The 19,724-nt window shown below is 44.9% G+C and overlaps 1 protein-coding gene across 3 annotated transcripts in view; it reads left to right on the plus strand.

Annotated features, from left to right (window-relative positions):
* Window positions 1-19,724, plus strand: part of HECW1 (HECT, C2 and WW domain containing E3 ubiquitin protein ligase 1) — a 498,317-nt gene that overhangs the window by 294,829 nt on the left and 183,764 nt on the right. For all 3 annotated transcript variants that reach the window (XM_075315148.1, XM_075315147.1, XM_075315149.1), the window contains one exon: window positions 5,153-5,247. In XM_075315148.1, the coding sequence (XP_075171263.1) occupies window positions 5,153-5,247 (95 nt within the window). The remainder of the gene's footprint in view (window positions 1-5,152; window positions 5,248-19,724) is intronic.

The raw sequence follows: 19,724 nt of genomic DNA on the forward strand, positions 1-19,724 counted from the left end.
CGCCTCGAAGGCTGGACCCTGATCCGTGAGCACCATTTCCGGGTAGCCATGGGGCCGGCAGAAGTAGGCCTGAAAAGCTCTGGCGGCGGTGCGACCGGTTAAGTATTTGACAGGGACGACCACCATGAATCTTGAGTAGTGGTCCACAATGGTCAGGGCGTAAGTATACCTACTCCGGCTGGGCGTGAGCTTGACGTGGTCCAAGGCGACCAACTCTAGTGGCTGGTGGGTAACAATTGGTTGTAGCGGGGCCTTCTGGCTGGCTTCGTCCCGTCTTCGCAGTGTACATGGACCACACTCAGCACCAGGCTTCCACGGACCCTCACATCCCACTCCAGTAGAACCGCTCCCTCAGCAGCATTTCCAGCTTTTTCCAGCCAAAGTGTCTTGCGCCGTCATGGTAGGCCTGCAGGACCTTGGGCATACAGGCCTGGGGTACCACCAACTGACGAACCTTCTCGTGGGTCTTCGGGTTGATCAACTCCCTATACAGCTTCCCTTGGTGCAGGTACAGGCGGTCTCTCTCCTTCCACAGCCGCTGAGCTTCAGAGGGGGCCGCGGGATCCATTCTGGAAGAGCCCTGTGCAATCATTGTTTTGACCAACTGGACGGCAGGCTCCTGATCGTGAGTTTCCTGCCACCCTTGGCTGGGCAGCGGATCGAGGTTCGCCTGCTGTTGGCTAACACTTGGCTTCTCACCCCGCGGCCGATGGAATGCGGGTAGCTCAATTTCCTCCAGGCTGTCCTCCTCCATCCCTTCGTCAGGCAGGTGCAGCATCCGAGACAGCGCATCCGCGTTGGTGTTCTTGCGGCCAGCCCTGTACTTGATAGTGAAATCATAATTTGACAGTCGAGCCATCCACAGCTGCTCTAGAGCGCCCGGCTTGGCCGTATCCAGATGTGTCAACGGATTGCTGTCCGTGTAGGCAGTGAACTTTGCCGCCGTGAGGTAGTGCTTAAACCTTTCGGTTATCGCCCACACAAGGGCTAAGAACTCGAGTTTGAAGGAACTGTAATTCTCAGGGTTCCTTTCTGTTGGCCGGAGTTTTCGGCTGGCATAGGCGATCACCTTCTCCTTCCCGTCCTGGACCTGGGACAAGACCGCACCCAGGCCCACATTGCTGGCATCAGTATAGAGAACGAACGGGAGGCCGTAGTCATGGTACGCCAGGATTTCTTCCCCCGTCAAGGCCGACCTTAGCTGCTGGAAGGACTCTTCGTGCTTTTCGCCCCAGACAAACGGGGGTCCAGGGGACCTACCATTCTTGGTCTGTCTCACGAAGAGGTCTTGCATGGGTGCGGCCATCTTGGTGTACCCCTTGATAAAACAGTAGTAGTAGCCCACCAGGCCCAGGAACTGCCTCACCTCTTTCACCGTGGTTGGGCGCGGCCAGCTCTGGATCACCATAATCTTCTCGGGGTCCGGGGCTACGCCTTCCACACTCACGTGCCCGAGGTATTGCACTTTAGGTTTCAGCAGATGGCACTTGGAGGGCTTCAACTTCATCCTGTACTTGGAGAGGGCCGCGAACACTTCTGCCAGGTGCTCCAGGTGAGCCTCGTACGTTTTGGAATACACAATCATGTCGTCCAAATACAATAGAACAGTCTCGAAGTTGACATGCCCCAAGCAGCACTCCATGAGCCTCTGGAAGGTGTCGGGGGCATTGCACAGTCAGAACGGCATACTGTTGAACTCACAGAGCCCCATGGGGGTAGCGAACGCGGTCTTCTCGTGATCTTCTCTTGCAACCGCCACCTGCCAGTAACCGCTCGTAAGGTCAAGGGTAGAGAAATAGTTAGCAGTGTTCAGGGCAGCCAATGACTCTTTGATGTAGGGGAGAGGGTAAGCATCCTTATGCATTATCTGGTTGATCTTCCGGTAACCCACACACATTCTCATGGTGCCATCCTTCTTCTTCACCAGCACCAATGGAGCTGCCCAGGGACTACAACTATCCCGGATGACCCCTGCTTCCTTCATGTTCCTCAACATGTCCTTGGTGCACTGATAGTGTGCTGGTGGGATCGGCCTGTACCACTCTCTAATGGGTGGGTGTGTGCCCGTGGGGATATGGTGTTGAACCCCCTTAATCCTCCCAAAGTCTAGCGGGTGTTTGCTGAAAACCTGCCCGTACTCTTGCACTACCCTGTATACCCCCTCCTTGTGGTGCACGGGTGTAGACTCGGTGCCGACATGCAGCTCCCGGCACCATTCCTCTAGCTGCACGGGTGGAGTGTCACTACTCACGCTGGGCGTAGGGGTAGTGGGGATGGTTTCGTGGATGGCGTGGGTGTCTACGGTGAACAACTTGGCTATGGTGGCGTAGCGGGGGAGTCTAACTTCTTCCTCTCCGCAATTCAACACTCTCACGGGCACTCTTCCCTTTTTGACGTCAATCACCCCCCTGGCTGCCATTACTGTGGGCCAGTGTTCCGAAGGCGAGGACTCTACCATCGCCGGGTAATCCCGTCCCTGGGGGCCTACTGCTGCCCTGCACCAAATCATCATTTCGCTCCGTGGCGGCACTACCAGAGGCGCCGCGTCCATCACCCGCACATCACCGATCTCTCCACCCATCAGGTTCACTTGCTGTCGCTGCAGGAGGGCCCGGATCTCACGTTGCAGTGCTCTCTGCCGACCCCCTCCTGAAGTGGCAGACAGCTGCTGCAACAGGCTCAACACTTCTCCCATGCAGTGCTCAATCACGTTGGTCCCAAGGACCACTTTCAGGTTATGATCACTGCACTCATTCAGCACTACAATCATCCCTTGACGTTTCGGCTCCATCCGCCTCACAGTCAGGGTTACCTCCTTTAATCCCACCTGGGTCATAGGGAGCCCATTGGCTGCAATAATAGTTATGCTATCGTCGGGGGGGGGGCAAGTTCACTATCAGCCTAGTATCGCTGGTATAACGCATAGGCCCTTACTCAGGTTGGTGGTCCCCGCCCTCTGTAGTAGAATGCTGACTTCCTTCGCTTCAGCGACGGGAGTCCGCTGCCCAGCTAGTGGATGTCGGGGGAGCCCGTTTGCCCGCACACGCTGGCCCGTGGGATCTGGTGGATTTCTATCCCCCTCGTTGGGCTGTTGCCTTCAGTCGGGACTTGGGTGGGAAAGAACCTAAGGTCCAGACCCCAATCAGTGAATTCGACTCGGTCCAGTAGCTTCTGGGCCTCGTACTGGGTCTGAGTACCCCTCCTGGTGCTCCGGTTTCCATTCGGTTCCCCGGTTCGGTACTGGCGGGCCACTACCCTGTCACGGTCCCTGACGGTTCCACCGGCTGTCTTCCCGGCTCCTGCAGGCGGCCACCACCGTCTGCCTCCTGGCCACAGGGTATCCGGTCTCCTACCCAGATTCCTGACAGATGCTACTCCTCTCTACTCCACTTCACCTCCTCTCCTTTTCACTTCCCTCAGGGGAAAACACTGTGGAAAAGAAGCGCAATAGGGTCTTACCCCAGAAAGAAGGGGGGGGAGTCAAGGAGGGTGGTCTTACTCACCTATAGGGGTTGTGAAAGTCACAACGCCTATAACAGCAATTCAAGAAATCCAAGTCACGGCAGCGGACCCAAAAATTGGCAGATAACAGAGAGTAGTAGATAGGGATGTCAAACCGCGCCACTGACTCAGCCGATCCAGGAGGTTATGGATTGATGTTGCTTTTATTCATTACACAGATCAAGTCAACGCGTTTCAGGAGTCACAGCTCCCTTCATCAGGACAGACTGGCAAGCAAAACAAATCTCTTGTTTTGCTTGCCAGTCTGTCCTGATGAAGGGAGCTGTGACTCCTGAAACGCGTTGACTTGATCTGTGTAATGAATAAAAGCAACATCAATCCATAACCTCCTGGATCGGCTGAGTCAGTGGCGCGGTTTGACATCCCTATCTACTACTCTCTGTTATCTTTTCACTTCCCTAACAGATCTGTGTGTTTTTCCCGCCTTAGGCTATCCGAACTCCTCGGTGGGTGTGGCCAACTGCCTGGCTCCGCCCCTGGGTGTGAACGTCAAGACCTGAGAGGGGTGACTCAGGGTTTTTAGGTTGGCTGCTGATACGTTTTTAGGGGATGGTGTTTGTGCAGGGGGCCTACCTGTGACTACCTGGCTAGTCCAGGGCGTCACAAAAGTGCATCTAATAATCTGAAAAATATGGTAAATGTTTTTTACTTAATAGCTCTGGCTCAGTGAGATTGGCTGGAGAGAGTCTGTGAATAGAAATTTTCAAGTCTTACCACACATTCCTCAATGACATTTAGCGTTTTGCATTTAACTTATAAGTACTTTGGTCGCATCTGAGCAGAGAACCTTGCTAGCTGTGTCCCCTGCATGGGTTTATGCAAATTGCAAATGGGACTTCTTATGACTTGGTTTTAAAAGTGGCTTTCTTGTTATCTACCAACCTGCGCTTTGGATCTCAGCAGCTTCTCCAGTTTGACCAAGGACCTCTTTGTTGCTTCTCTAATTAGTGCTTTCCTTGCAAATCTACGAAGAGGACCATGTCTTGTAGATTTGCAGTTGTGCCATACTTCTGTTTTTGGATGATGGATTGACCAGTGCTCCATGAGATGTTCAGATCTTTGGCTATTTTTTACATCCTAACCCTGTTTTATTCTTCTCCCTGAGTTGTCTGGTGTGTTTTTTCTTGGTTAATGTTCTCAAACAAACCACTGAGGCCTTCACAGAACAGCTGTAGTTATACTGATAATAAATTACATAGGTGGACTCAATTTATTAATTAGGGACTTCTGGAGGCAATTAGTCACTCAGGATTTTAATTAGGTGTATCAGGCTACTTTGGGCTCTATACAAATGCAGGTCACAATTTTCAGATTTATATTTTTGAAATATTTAGTTAATCATATATTACCTTTACACTTCACAAATTCTTGTTACTTTGTGTTGGTATATCACAGGTCCATAGTCTGATGAAAGTGTAGGAAGGGCGAACTGAGAGCACTTCGACTAGTGAGGTGATCTGTTTTAGGGCACCGTTAAAACTGTGGCTGTTGGGAATTAACCAGATTCTTGACTGTATGACGACCTACTGTATTTACTTTGATGGATGTGTATAGTAGTTTGCTGGTTGCGCACATTTAATTAGTATGATGCTCATTACCATCGATTAACTCAGTCTCTTCTTATTTTCAGCGGAAACTAAGATCTGTTTTAAGTACTACCATGGTGTGAGTGGAGCTCTACGTGCTACAACTCCCAGCATCACTGTGAAAAATCCAACAGCCCCAGTAAGTTATTGTTTTTAATGACACATTAATTATTATGTTATGACATTTGTCCTAGAACTTGTTATCCAGACAGGTTAACATATAAGGTGAATGGATGCAAATTACTGAAAAGCTCTATATAACTGATAGGAGATGGGTTTGCTTAATTTTGTGAAATTTTCAGTGGATCTCAGGTCATTTACATACAGCACACGAAAATGTTGTAAATTTAACTGTAAAGCTAATCTACTTGATTGTATGGAATCGATATTGAGCACTAACTTGTATTTCTAAGCTGCACACGGCAGAGCAGCCATTTTTAACTGTTTAAAAAGTATCATTAAGTTAACTTGCATCTTTAAGTTAGTGCCAGTCCTAGTTCCTGGCAGAACTACTTCTGTCTTGGCTCGCCGAATAACTCAATTTTATATCTAAGCAAATCCTATCCTTAAAAGAGGATTGGCTTTGCTATTGAAATGAGCCAGTCAGCTTCCATCACACTGCCCAGGTAACAGGCCAACACACAAAATGTTCCTTTCTAAAGCTGCCACTACCTGGGGCTGTCCCTGATATCTGAAGACCTAGATAATTTTCTTAACACAAGAATATTATCTACTTGAATATTTAAAAGTCTAGGACATCTAATATTTTTAATAAAAAAAAAAACCCCTCCAATATTGTTTAGCTAAATTGCTAGGCATAAGTCTTTAAATGAGCTTAAAACTGTTTCCAGTTACTACCAATCTCATAGGCCAGGTCATATGGCGTAGCACCCCATCATTCTCCTTCTTAGTCAAATAGCCCTTACACAGCCTGGAGGTGTGTTGGGGGTCATTGTCCAGTTGAAAAATAAATGATGCTCCAAATAAACGTAAACCGGACGGAATAGCATGCCACTGCAAGATGCTGTGGTAGCCATGCTGGTTCAGTATGCCTTCAATTTTGAATAAATCCCCAACAGTGTCACCAGCAAAGCACCCGCACACCATCACATCTCCTTATCCATGCTTCACAGTGGGAAGCAGGCAAGTAGAGTCCATCCGTTCACCTTTTCTGCGTCGCACAAAGACACGGTGGTTGGATCCAAAGATCTCAAATTTGGACTCATCACACCAAAGCACAGATTTGCACTGTTCTAATGTCCATTCCTTGTGTTCTTTAGCCCAAACAAGTTTCTTCTGCTTGTTGCCTGTCCTTAGAAGTGGTTTCCTAGCAGCTATTTTACCATGAAGGCCTGCTGCACAAAGTCTCCTCTTAACAGTTCTTCTAGAGATGTGTCTGCTGCTAGAACTCTGTGTGGCATTGACCTGGTCTCTAATCTGAGCTGCTGTTAACCTGCGATTTCTGAGGCTGGTGACTCGGATAAACTTATCCTTCGCAGCAGAGGTGACTCTTGGTCTTCCTTTCCAGGGGCGGTCCTCATGTGAGCCCGTTTCTTTGTAGCGTTTGATGGTTTTTGCCACTGCACTTGGGGACACTTTCAAAGTTTTCCCAATTTTTCGGACTGACTGACCTTCATTTCTTAAAGTAATGATGGCCACTCGTTTTTCTTTACTTAGCTGCTTTTTTTCTTGCCATAATACAAATTCTAACAGTCTATTCAGTAGGACTATCAGCTGTGTATACACCAGACTTCTGCACAACACAACTGATGGTCCCAACCCCATTTATAAGGCAAGAAATCCCACTTACTAAACCTGACAGGGCACACCTGTGAAGTGAAAACCCATTTCCGGTGACTACCTCTTGAAGCTCATCAAGAGAATGCCAAGAGTGTGCAAAGCAGTAATCAAAGCAAAAGGTGGCTAGAACCTAGAATGTAAGACATATTTTCAGTTGTTTCACACTTTTTTGTTAAGTATTTCATTCCACATGTGTTAATTCATAGTTTTGATGCCTTCAATGTGAATCTACAATTTTCAGAGTCATGAAAATAAAGAAAACACTTTGAATGAGAAGGTGTGTCCAAACTTTTGGTCTGTACTGTATATACATATATGATCTTCCTCTCCCTTTCCCCCTCTCCTTCTATAACTCGTCCTCTCTTTCTACCTCTCTTTCTCCCTATCTCTCCCTCTTTATCCCTCTACCTCTCTCTTTCTGCCTATCTCTCTTTATCCTTCTCTCTCTCTTTCTCTCTCTTTTTCTCTCTCCTTCCTTTTCCCTTCTCTCTTTCTCTGATTTTGCATTATATACTTTTATGTGTCATATGCATATGGCATGCCAATTGACCATCCTCTTTGAATGGACCACCCCCTTAAAAACACTTAATGCAGTTTAGGAAAACATCCTGTGTAAGGAGCACATACATTATAAAATATAAAGCAGTATACAACTTACCTTTGCTGCTAAAGCCCTCGTCATATTTAACAACTTTCCAGCGATCCCGACCTGATAAGGATCGCTGGTAAGTCAGTTCTTCCCAACGACGCAGCAACGATACAGCAACCATAGCGACTTGTATAACGATCTCGGTGGTACGTGTCTGAGCTCTGAGTCATCAATGAGGTCGCTGGTAAGGCGTCAAACACATTGATGCATCCTGCCCAGCAGGACCTCGACGATCAAAAAATGGTCCAGGCCATTCCGACACAACCAGCGATCTCACAGCAGGGGCCTGGTCGCTCCTATGTATCAAACGTACGGAGATCGCTGGCGAGGTTGTTGCATCACAGAATCTGTGACTCAGCAGCGATCTCGCTAGCGATCTCACTATGCGTGAAGGTACCTTAAAAGTTTTCAGCAGATGGATTGGAACAATTTAAGGGGGTTTTCTCAGTTTCCATGCCTCTTGTCTTTTTGCTTGCCAGGATTAGTGCGCTCCTGAGTACTGACTAATTGACAGTTCAGAACAGCAGCAGGGTTGCATTGCTAGACCGATTTGCGTTCTCTGCGATACTGCAAGCAGAGGCAGTTTTGCGTCTGCAAAATTGGAACAGAGCACCAATTCAGCCAGCTTCAGAGCAGTGCTTGTCAGCACTGTGGCAAAGAGCTTGTCAGCACTTTGCTCCTCACTTAAGAAATTAGCCACCACTGATAGGTTGCAAAGATTGTTCATGATCTAGACTAGTATTAAACAGTTTAATAAAAAGTAAAGTATTAAAATTCCCTCCATTCTTCAGAACGGAGAGGTTTTTTAGTACCAAGCAAATTGGAAAAAAAAGAGAAAATCAGATTGCAATCCCGGTGACCCCTATGGGTATTGGTCCCACATTCAAAGCAGAAATATGCGTAAATATTTAGGATCTTCTATGGTTTGTTTTGTATCCTGGATGTATCTAGTCTTTGTAGGATTTTGTGAAATAAGCATGTGCACAGTGTCATACAAGACTTCAAACTTTAAAGGGGTTGTTCACTACTAGGACAACCCTTTCCGATTCAACATGTTTCTGTATCAGCACCATTCCACAGCGGTGCCGCGGTTCGCGTTGCAAGGGCTCACGGGATGTTGTGATGTCATGCGATCACTGTGTCCAAACAGCATCGGCTTCTGTCTCCCCACCTGTAGACCAAGCGAGCAACAGGAAGTGAGCTCTACGGCTGCTGCATACTTTTGTTGATTGCTTGTTTAGTCGGAAAGCGGAGAGACAAAAGCCGGCACTTATTGTACACGGGGCTCGCATGATGTCACAACGTCATGTGAGCCTGTGAACGTGAATGGCAGCACCGCTAGAACAGCGCCGGTATGGAAGGTGAGTCTAGTCTTTATTTTTTTACCTGGGGAAAACATGTGGACTCAGAAGGGGTTGTCCTAGTAGTGGACAGCCCCATTAACCTCTTAAAATTTACAGTATGTCACTGTGCTACAAGTAGTAAGTGCAGATGTAATTGGTATGGGCTGTTATCTAGAAAGTGTAGACTGTCCCAAAGAACAGTTAATAGTACTTGCTAATTTGTGTAGTAAATATCACAACAACCAACCATGATATCCACAACCACAAACAAAAGATCTTCACATAGTCTGGCCTAGTTGTAGCATTCAGACTTTCTCATCCATGTTGCTTCCTTTTATCAACTCCAGAGGATTCCAGTCAAGAACACTTAGCGTAATTGGCATTACTTCATCTGCTGCAACCAATGCTCAGGGCAGATCTTGTGAACGGTACACCTAGGGGATTGCTGTCTCAGCTGTGCTTGTATAGGGTACTATATGCTGAGTGCAGGCATGATATCACCATGGTGTTACCCGGAAGGTGTACTCACAGTTAGTAATATATATATTTCTTGTAAATGGAGTTTATCATTTTCATATTTATTATTCATTGGCTATTTCTAATCCTAATAGGATTACCACACCTAATATAGGTTCCATACAGTGGCTCGTTCAGTCCCTCTGTAATACAATCTCAATAAGTACAATATACTTGATATACTGCAGTATACAGTCATGTATATGGCACCATTTGGTGTATAGACCCAGGATTACTGCAATATTAGCATTATTTCTATAAATTACCAATTCAGTAGAATATTTTTTGTGGATTATAAAATTAAATTTTAAAGGGTTTCATATTTTTCCATTCTATACCGTGTGAAAATGAACATACAAAATACACAAAAATTATGCTGAGGTCCAAACTACAGCTAAATAGATTTAGGTTATGTTCCCATAAACTGCTGCAGATTTTCCATCTGGATATTAAGGCAAACTGTCCACAATATCTTAAAGTAGGAGCAATGTGGCGGAGATTTCAATATCATGCTGGTATTGCCATTCTCTGCAGATTTGTCAAAGGCAGAGGGTTAGGTTTTTTTGGTTGGAAAAAGTCTGCTGCAGTTACTATCCACTAGTTCAGAAACATTTTTTTTAAGGGGAACAAGTCATGTAAAAAAAATGCTATTAGCCTGCAGTTAATCTGCAGGTTAATAGCATTCTAAATCTGATTGGCCACCGCACTGAAAGCTACCGGGAGCAAATGAACTTTATTCCTCCTGGGAGCGTCAGGCTTTCAGTCATAGTGGTGTGTATGGAGTAATTTCAGTCACCGCATACTACATAATGTGTGGTGGCTTTAACCACACCCCGGCACTGACTGACTACTGGATCTGCACTGACGCAATGTTGAGCTGGCTGTCAGTCAGTCCATGGTCGTGCTTACACCCACCTCTCACTGTATACTAGGCGGTGACTGAAATTGCTCCAAAAACACCTGTATCACTGAAAGACGGAGGCTCCCAGGAGCAATGCAGATAATATCCTTCTAACTGCAGGGGTTTCAGCCGAGCATTTTAAGAATGCTATTAACCTGCTGATTAACCCTATATTTGCAGGTTAATGGCATTTTTTTAACATAACAGGTTCTTTTGAAAAAAAATTAAAAAACATGATACTCTCTTCTAGTTCACCCCTCCTAGCCACGCTTTCACGCCTTTGTACATGTCGATGTCCTACATAATAATAATAATCTTTATTTCTATAGCGCCAACATATTCCGCAGCGCTTTACAATTCAGAGGTTCATATACAAACAAACATGAGTAACAGTTATAGAAGATACAATAATTAAAGCAAGAATATAGACAACCCTGCTCGTAAAAGTTTAAAATATACAATGGAGTGAGGCAGATGGGGTTACACAAGGTACAGGGGCTTATTTACAATGATGATTTAGTCATCTCCAAAAAATGTGGGGTTAGATAAAGGCTGCATGAACCAGACATCAGCCAGCCTTCATAATGCTTTGGCTACAGTGGAGTTTGAGGGAGAATTAATGTTCTGAGAAATAGTGGGAGGATATATATGAATTGACTTTGATTAGGGAGGTTGGTAGGCCACCCTAAAAAGATGTGTTTTTAAGGAGTGTCTGAAGCTGTGCATGTTGTGGGTCACCCTAGTTTCTTAGGGTAGAGCATTCCAGAGGATTGGTGCAGCTTGGAAGAAGTCTTAAGGGTACTTTACACACTGCGACATCGCTAGCCATCTCATTAGCGATTTGAAATTCTAGGTCGCAAGTGCGATCTTTCGAGATCGCACATGCGTAAAATGACCTATGTGCAATCTTGAAAGATCGCACTTGCGCTCCAGAATTTCACATCGCTAATGAGATCGCTAGCGGTCGCAGTGTGTAAAGTACCCTTTAGAGCCAGGAGTGGGAGGTCCAGATTAGTGTGGATGTTAGTTGAAAGTCATTTGTGGAGCATAGAGAACAGGTAGGGTGATAGACAGAGATGAGAGTGGAGATGTAGGGGGGTGCCATGTTGTGAAGAGCTTTGTGGGTGAGAACAAGCAATTTAAATTGGATGCTATTGTCCCACCCCGCGGCCTCGGCTGCGGCCGCCGAGCCGCTCGGATCCGTGCTCGTGTACTGCGGGTGGTAGCTCGAGCCTCTCACGGACCCGGGGGTCACGTCGCTCTGAAAGTAGTAGTGGCGGTGCACGCAGGGGTTTTTGTGATTGTCTAGTGGAATTGGTAAAGTTCGTGACGCCACCCATGGGTTGTGGTGATTGTATGGTGGACACCACGGCTGCCGTTGACTAGGCCTCCCCGGGACGGTGTTATGCAGCTCGGTGTTAACCCCTCCATGGGCAGGGGGCGATGGTCCCAGGGGCCCGCGGGAAGGTGAGGACCGGGGTGCAGGGCGCAGGGTTCCGGTGCAGCACGGTGCGGTGCCTGACGGCACTGGTGTACTCACTCTGACACAAGATAACTGAGTCTCTGGTAAACCAAACGGTAGAATGGACGGGGCCCACAGCTGGCTGTGGTGTTCTCTCTGGACGGGTTGGTGGCGGCTGTCGTTCCCCTTGCACCGATGTTATTTTGTGAATGACTCCTGTGCCTGGACACTGGTAGTCCGCTCCCGGGCGTGTAAGTGTCGTAGGAGCCCATTTGCCCGCAGGCGTTGGCCCTTTGGCTCTCTTGCCTTTGGCGGTGGCACTTATCTGGGATGGTTGGGCTGTTGCCGTCAATCGGGACTTGGGTGGGAATTAACCCCTGAGGGCCAGACCGCAATCAGTAAATTTGACTATCAGGGCGGCTTCTAGCCTAGTCGGGGTCTGAGTACCCTTCCTGGTGCTTGGCTCCAGTCGGCTCCCCGGTTCGGTACCGGCGGGCCACTGCCTGACCCCGGTCCTACGGTTCCACCGACCTTACACCAACTCCTGCAGACGGCCACCGCCGTCTGCCGACCTTGCTGGAGGTGCCTGGGCTCCGACCCAGACACCTAAACAGTCCGTGGCAGGCCTGGTCCTAGGTCTGCCCTTGACCTTCTCTCATCACTCCTCACTGTCTAACTCCTGACTAGTGTTTGTAGTGTTTTCCCGCCTCCAGGCCTGTGAACTCCTCGGTGGGCGGAGTCAACCGCCTGGCTCTGCCCCACCTGGTGTGGACATCAGACCCTGGAGGATGGCAACAAGGATTTTAGTGTGACTGTTGTCACCTATCCGGGGAAGGGGTGTGTGTGGTGTTGTGTCTGTGACTAGACTACCTGGTTAGTCCAGGGCGTCACACTATAATATATGGGCAGCCGGTGCAAGGACTGGCACAGAGCGAAAGCTTCCGAATAACAGCCATATAGGTGACCCTGGCTGCTGCATTGTACATGGTAGAAACCTCATCACATGAGGCTGGAAAGTACTGGCATAAGCATGGAAAGACTGCCAGGAACAGCCGAAGACAAGGGTATTTTTTTTTTAAATTTCTTACGGATTCCGACATCCCAAGGTGCAGATCTACTGATGTGGATTTCCTGGAGGATAATTGACGATTTGCTGCAGTTTCCTCAGCAAATCTGGTATTTGTGAACGAGCTCTTCAAAGCACATAGTTATTGATACAAAGCATGAGCTTAGGATAGCTATAGTGTTAATTGTCCACCTGCAGTTTTACTTGTATACTATACACCTCCATAATCTGTACCTAGCCACCCACGAGAATGTCACCATACTTTTCCCTCTCCCCCTTGCTTACTCACTAAATCTACTTGGTTATTGCAGTAAATGGGTAACACTTGATTTAATAAGATACTATTTTTGCCTTACATAGTTACATAGTTACTTAGGTTGAAAAAAGACCTAGGTCCATCTAGTTCAACCTTCCTCCACCAGTTCTACATTTAGTCACTAAGTCATTTATAACCAACAATGTTTTGTGTACTGAGGAAATCATCCAGCCCTTTTTTAAAAGCTGTTATAGTATCTGCCATTACTACCTCTTGTGGTAGGGCATTCCACAGTCTGACCGCTCTAACTGTAAAGAACCCTTTCCTATTTAGGTGTCGGAATCGCTTTTCTTCCACTCGCAGTGAGTGCCCCCTGGTCCTTAGTATTGTTTTCGGAAGAAATAAGTTATGTGCCAGTCCTTTATATTGACCACACATGTATTTATACATATAAATGAGATCTCCTCTGAGACGTCTTTTTTCTAAGCTAAACATATCTAACTTTTTCAATCTGCCATCATATGGGAGGCCTTCCATTCCTTGTAATAGTCTAGTTGCCCGCCTTTGAACTGACTCTAACTTCTGAATGTCCTTTTTAAAATGTGGAGCCCAAAACTGGATCCCGTATTCCAGATGTGGCCTTACAAGTGATTTATAGATGGGTAACAATACGTTGGGATCACGGGATCTAATCTCTCTTTTTATACACCCTAGAATCTTGTTTGCTTTAGCAGCTGCTGCCTGACATTGAGTGCTGCTGCTCAGCTTATTTGTAATGAGAATACCCAAGTCCTTCTCCTGTTCTGTAGTCCCGAGTTTACTTCCATTTAATGTATACGCAGCTATAGGATTACTCCGTCCTAGGTGCATTACTTTACATTTATCAACATTAAATCTCATTTGCCAAGTATCTGCCCATTCTGACATCTTATCCAGATCTTTTTGTAATATTGTACTATCCAGGTCAGTTTTTAATATCCTACATAGTTTGGTGTCATCGGCAAAGACTGACACTGTACTATCAATCCCATCCACAAGGTCATTAATATAGAGAGTAAAAAGAATTGGTCCTAGCACAGATCCCTGCGGCACCCCACTGCTGACTATAGCCCATTTAGAGAATGTAGCATTTATGACTACTCTTTGTTTCCTATCTTTTAGCCAATTCCTTACCCAGTTGCATATTGTGTCCCCTAGTCCTTGCTTCTGGAGCTTTAGTATAAGGCTATTATGTGGTACAGTATCAAATGCCTTTGCAAAGTCCAAATAAATCACATCAGCTGCATTACCAATATCCAGGTTTGCACTTACCCCCTCACAGAACCCCAACAGGTTGGTTAGACACGACTTATCTTTCATGAATCCATGCTGTTTGTCAGTTATCATATTATTTTCTGCAATATATTTTTGCATGTCATCCCTTAAAATGCCCTCAAAAACTTTGCATACTACTGATGTCAGGCTTACTGGACGGTAGTTGCCTGGATCTACCCTCTTACCTTTCTTAAATATCGGTACCACATCAGCAATCCTCCAATCCTGAGGCACCAACCCTGTTACAAGTGAGTCTAAAAAGATGAGATACAGCGGTCTGTCGATTACGGAGCTCAATTCCCTCAATATTCGTGGATGAATGCCATCTGGCCCTGGGGATTTGTCAATGTTTAATTTACTCAGACGTAGGCGTACTTCATCTTGTGTTAAATTAATTATATCAGGTGGTGGACTTTGATTTTTCACTTGTTGAATGATCCCTGGTACAGTCAGTTCCTTGGTGAATACAGATGAGAAATGCCTATTTAATATCTCAGTTTTTTGTTTGTCCTCTATAACTAACTTGTTATTATATTTTAAGGGTCCGATACTATCCTTTGTTTTCCTTTTGGCATTAATGTATTTATAAAAGATTTTGGGATTTATTTTAATGTCATTGGCGATTTTTGTTTCAGTAGCTAGTTTTGCTTGTTTGATTTCTTTTTTGCATTGCCTATTGATATCTTTATACTCCTGCAATGCTATTTCTGTATTCTCAGCCTTTAAGATGTTAAACGCCCTTTGTTTTTGTTTTATTATACTTTGTACAGTCTTATTTATCCATAGTGGTTTCTTTTTATTCCTGGACATTTTATTACCAGAGGGTATAAGTTTTTTACAGGACTCTAGCAGTATATCCTTAAACTTACCCCATTTATGTTCGGTATCCCCAGTTACCATGACTCTGTCCCAATCTACACATTTAAGCTCTTCCCTTAATTTGTTGAAATTGGCTTTCCTAAAATTCCAGGTTTTAGCATTCCCCCTTTGAAATGTTCTATTGAATATTATGTCGAAGCTTACCATATTATGATCGCTGGTGCCCAAGTGCTCCCGGACCTGTAGATTTGAAATTGTATCCGGTCTATTTGACAGGACCAGATCTAGCAAATTATCTCCCCTGGTCGGTTCATCTACCATCTGAGAGAGGAAATGGTCCTGAATGGTAGATAAGAACTTACAGCTTTTAGCAGAACCAGAAGATTCTATGTCCCACTGTATGTCTGGATAGTTGAAATCCCCCATAATAAGAACCCGATTATTATTATTAGCTGCCTTTTCAATTTGTTCCAGCATTTCACCCTCTATTTGTTCAGGTATGTTAGGAGGCTTATAGCAAACTCCAATTAGCATTTTTCCATTATTCCCCTCCCCATGTACATTTACCCATACTGACTCTACATTGTTGCTGTTCCCCTCAATGTCATCATACAACACAGGTTTTAGGTTAGATTTGATAAATATACACACCCCACCACCTTTTTGGCCTTTCCTGTCCTTCCTAAATGTACTATAACCCTGTATGTTTGTCACCCAGTCATGGCTTTCATCCAGCCAGGTTTCCGTAATGCCCACCACATCATAATCCATGGTTGACATAAGCGTCTCCAATTCATTCATTTTGTTTGCAAGACTTCTTGCATTTGCCAGTAGACATTTAATCCTATTAACACCTTTATTACTCCTAGCCTCCCTACGTTCCTTGTATGTCCCATCCCCCCCTAATCCTTCATTGACCCCTACCGTCTCCCTGTCTCTATCTGCTCTATCTATCCCCTTATTTGCTCCACTACCCTCCCTCCCCCCCGATCCTAGTTTAAAAGCTCCTCCATCCGTCTGACCATTTTCTCCCCCAGCACAGCTGCACCTTCCCCATTGAGGTGCAGCCCGTCCCTACCGTAGAGCCTGTAGCCGACTGAGAAGTCGGCCCAGTTCTCCATGAACCCGAACCCTTCCTTCCTGCACCAATTTCTAAGCCACATATTTATCTCCCTAAGCTCCCGCTGTCTTTCTAGTGACGCTCGTGGCACCGGTAGTATTTCTGAAAACACCACCTTGGAGGTCCTGGACTTCAGCTTCTCTCCTAGTTCCCTGTAATCATTTTTAAGGACCTTCCACCTGCCTCTAACTTTGTCATTAGTACCAATGTGCACCATGACCGCTGGGTTTTCCCCAGCCCCACCCAGCAATCTGTCTATCCGATCCACAATATGCCGAACCCGAGCACCCGGCAGACAACACACTGTTCGGCATTCACGGTCTCGGCGACAGATGACCCTGTCTGTCCGCCTAATTATAGAGTCCCCTACCACCAACATCTGTCTGGGCTTTGCTGCACTCCTATTTCCCTCCTTCCTACAGCAGTTGTTTTCCTGGTTGCTAGGAGCAACGTCCTGCTGTAGTGACCCTAGTCCAGGCCCTTCATTCCTAATATCAGCCAAACAGGCATATTTACTAGGTTGTGCCAGGTCAGGACTAGGCTCCCTGACACTTTTCCCCCTACCTCTTCTTCTAACTGTTACCCAGCTACCTACCTCTGGGTCCTGATCTTCCCCACCTCCACCCTCCTCCATATCACTGGCCCCAGCCAGAGAAAGCTCAGTGAGCTCTAAACTCCTCTCCAGGTTTGCAATGCCCCTGAGTGTTGCAAGCTGCTTATTTAGATCAGTTACCTTGGCTTCCAAACACGCAACATGCTTGCATCGAGTGCAGACATATTCACCCTCGAACGGCTGCTCAAGGCATGCATACATCTGACAAGATACACACCTGGTAGCATTGTCCATGGAGCACCTATCAAATGGGGATCAACAGTAAAGTAGAAAAACAAAGAGAAAAAAACGAAAGAAACCCAATGGGAAACGTATAAGGATAAATTCAAACTAAGTTCTTGTGTCAAACTATGTAATTGTGTTGAAACTATGCACTTATCTTAAATTCAGCACTTTACGTGAATTCAGCACCTCGCTCGCTCAGCCCCCTCGCTAGTACTGGCTGGTTTATATAGATGTACAATGAGTATCAGAAGCTGCTGGAAGCTTCTAGAAACAGGTGTGACTAATCCTACTAATTAAATCACAAGACTAACTTTTTTTTTTTTTTTTCCCCTTTTCACAGAATCACAAACAGACACACAATCCCCTAATGAAATTCAACAATTACAGTTATCACCACTATGTAATTGTGTTGAAACTATGCACTTATCTTAAATTCAGCACTTTACTTGAATTCAGCACCTCGCTCGCTCATAAAAAGGTGTCCCTTTTTATGTTTTTATTACATACAGTACAATTTCTTTAATTGCATCTCATTGGGGGTGAGTTATAAAATGATAGCTAACGATAAAGAAGATAATTTGACATTCAAAGAAATGCATGTAAAACATCCTAAACTGCTCTTTGTTCTGTTTCCATCTAATGTGTAATGCTACCATGCTGTGGAAACCTGATTATTAGATTTATCGGATTACCAAATGCTGGATGAAAGGAATTTCCCCAAACTGTCTTCTTGGTAATTGCTATAGAACAATCATTCAGTCATTTATGTATACTGCAAGTCTTCTCCCAGAGAAGAAGGATTTAATGGCATCTAGAATGTACAGTATTTGTAGAAGAAATTTCTTATTGGAAATCTCAGTTGCTTGTACCATAAACATCATATGTATGGTTGTCCTTAATTGGCCAAAAAGGGTCTTTGTATTATTCAGCCTGAGCACTATTTATGCAGTTATAGATCCCAGTTTTAGTCTAATTCTTTTCAGTCCAGTAAAAAAAATAAAAGACAATTTTGAAATAATAACATTTGTTATTTTTTTTGCAGATTGTCTGCAGGCCGACAGAGCCTGATTTCTATTCCAGGGCCTATGCGTATTGTGCTTCTAGTGTCACTGTATTTCCAAGGAATTTCTCCTAATCACGTGTCAGTTTGTGTCTTCTGTCCGGAATATATTTAATTTATGGGTTAAAATTGGTGCCCTGTATAGTATCTTAGTATGTGTGAGTGGGAAAATTGATGCCAATCAGCATTAGAGCTGGCTGTCAATCAGTGCCGGGAGTGGGGTTACAGCCACTGCTCAGTTGGCACATCAGGGTCTGAAGCTCCACTAACCCACCCCTATGACTGAAAGCCCAAAGTACCAGGAACAATAAAGTTAATTTTGGCCAGACAGCAGCTCCCAGTTATTCAGAACGCTATTAACCCCATATCTGCATGTTAATAGCAATTTTTAACATGACAAGTTCTCTTAAGTGTTTGTTGCCTATACTCTGTGCCAATGATAAGCATTTCATGAGTCTTTGACAATGTGCCAAATACGCAGTATTTGCCAGTTGCAGCAAGGTGAATGGATTTATAGAAATCTCCTACCCACTGTACCTTTTTTTTACTCAGTGTAATCTGACCTGCAGTGCGTGTTTCAAATCCGCAGTATGTCAATTTATCTTAGGCTACGTTCCCACAATGAGATTTTGGTGAGTTTTTGATGTTGACGAATTTATGCACCTATTATGTAAATTAGTTTACTCACTTTTTATAGCGTTTTTGTGTGCATTTTTTAACGTGTTTTTATCACAGTTTTTGATGCCGTGGTTTTTGTGTCTTTTATGTCATGCTTTAAATAAAGGTGCTTTGTTTTTGATACTTCCTGGTGTTTGGTTTTGACAAAACTTTACTTATATGCTTAGGTGCTGATTACATGCATTTCCACTGTGGAAACACAGTAAAAACGCATGTTCGGATTTTACACATCAAATGTAAGTCTATGGGGAAAATTTCCAAATAAAATTGATCATACAGGCAAGAGAAATGACATGCACATATGAAATATGCACTGCAGGCCATTTTACTCTGAGTGAAAAGGAAGAACAACGGGCAGGAGATTTCTGTAAATCCCAACCACTTTGCTGGAGCTTTAAGATGCTGTGTTTTTGAAAGTGAAAATAAAGAGCGTCAAAGCTCACCAAAAACTCATCATGGGAACGTACACTAATAAAGTAAAGGAAATAATTATTTGATCTGCTGCTAATTTTGTAAGTTTGCCCACTGACAAAGACATGAACAATCTATAATTTTTAGGGTATGTTAATTTAAAATTTTAAGGGTGTGTTAATTTTAACAGTGAGAGATAGAATATGCAAAATAAAATCCAGAAAATCACATTTTATAAATTATATAAATTTATTTGCATTTTGATCCCCAAGTATTTGATCCCCTATCAACCATTAAGAGTTCTGGCTAATACAGACCACTTAGACGCCCCTAATCAACTCGTTACCTGCATTAGACAGTTGTCTTAAATTGTCACCTGTATA

This window comes from Anomaloglossus baeobatrachus, chromosome 6 (assembly GCF_048569485.1).
Source record: "Anomaloglossus baeobatrachus isolate aAnoBae1 chromosome 6, aAnoBae1.hap1, whole genome shotgun sequence".
Classification (NCBI taxonomy): domain Eukaryota; kingdom Metazoa; phylum Chordata; class Amphibia; order Anura; family Aromobatidae; genus Anomaloglossus; species Anomaloglossus baeobatrachus.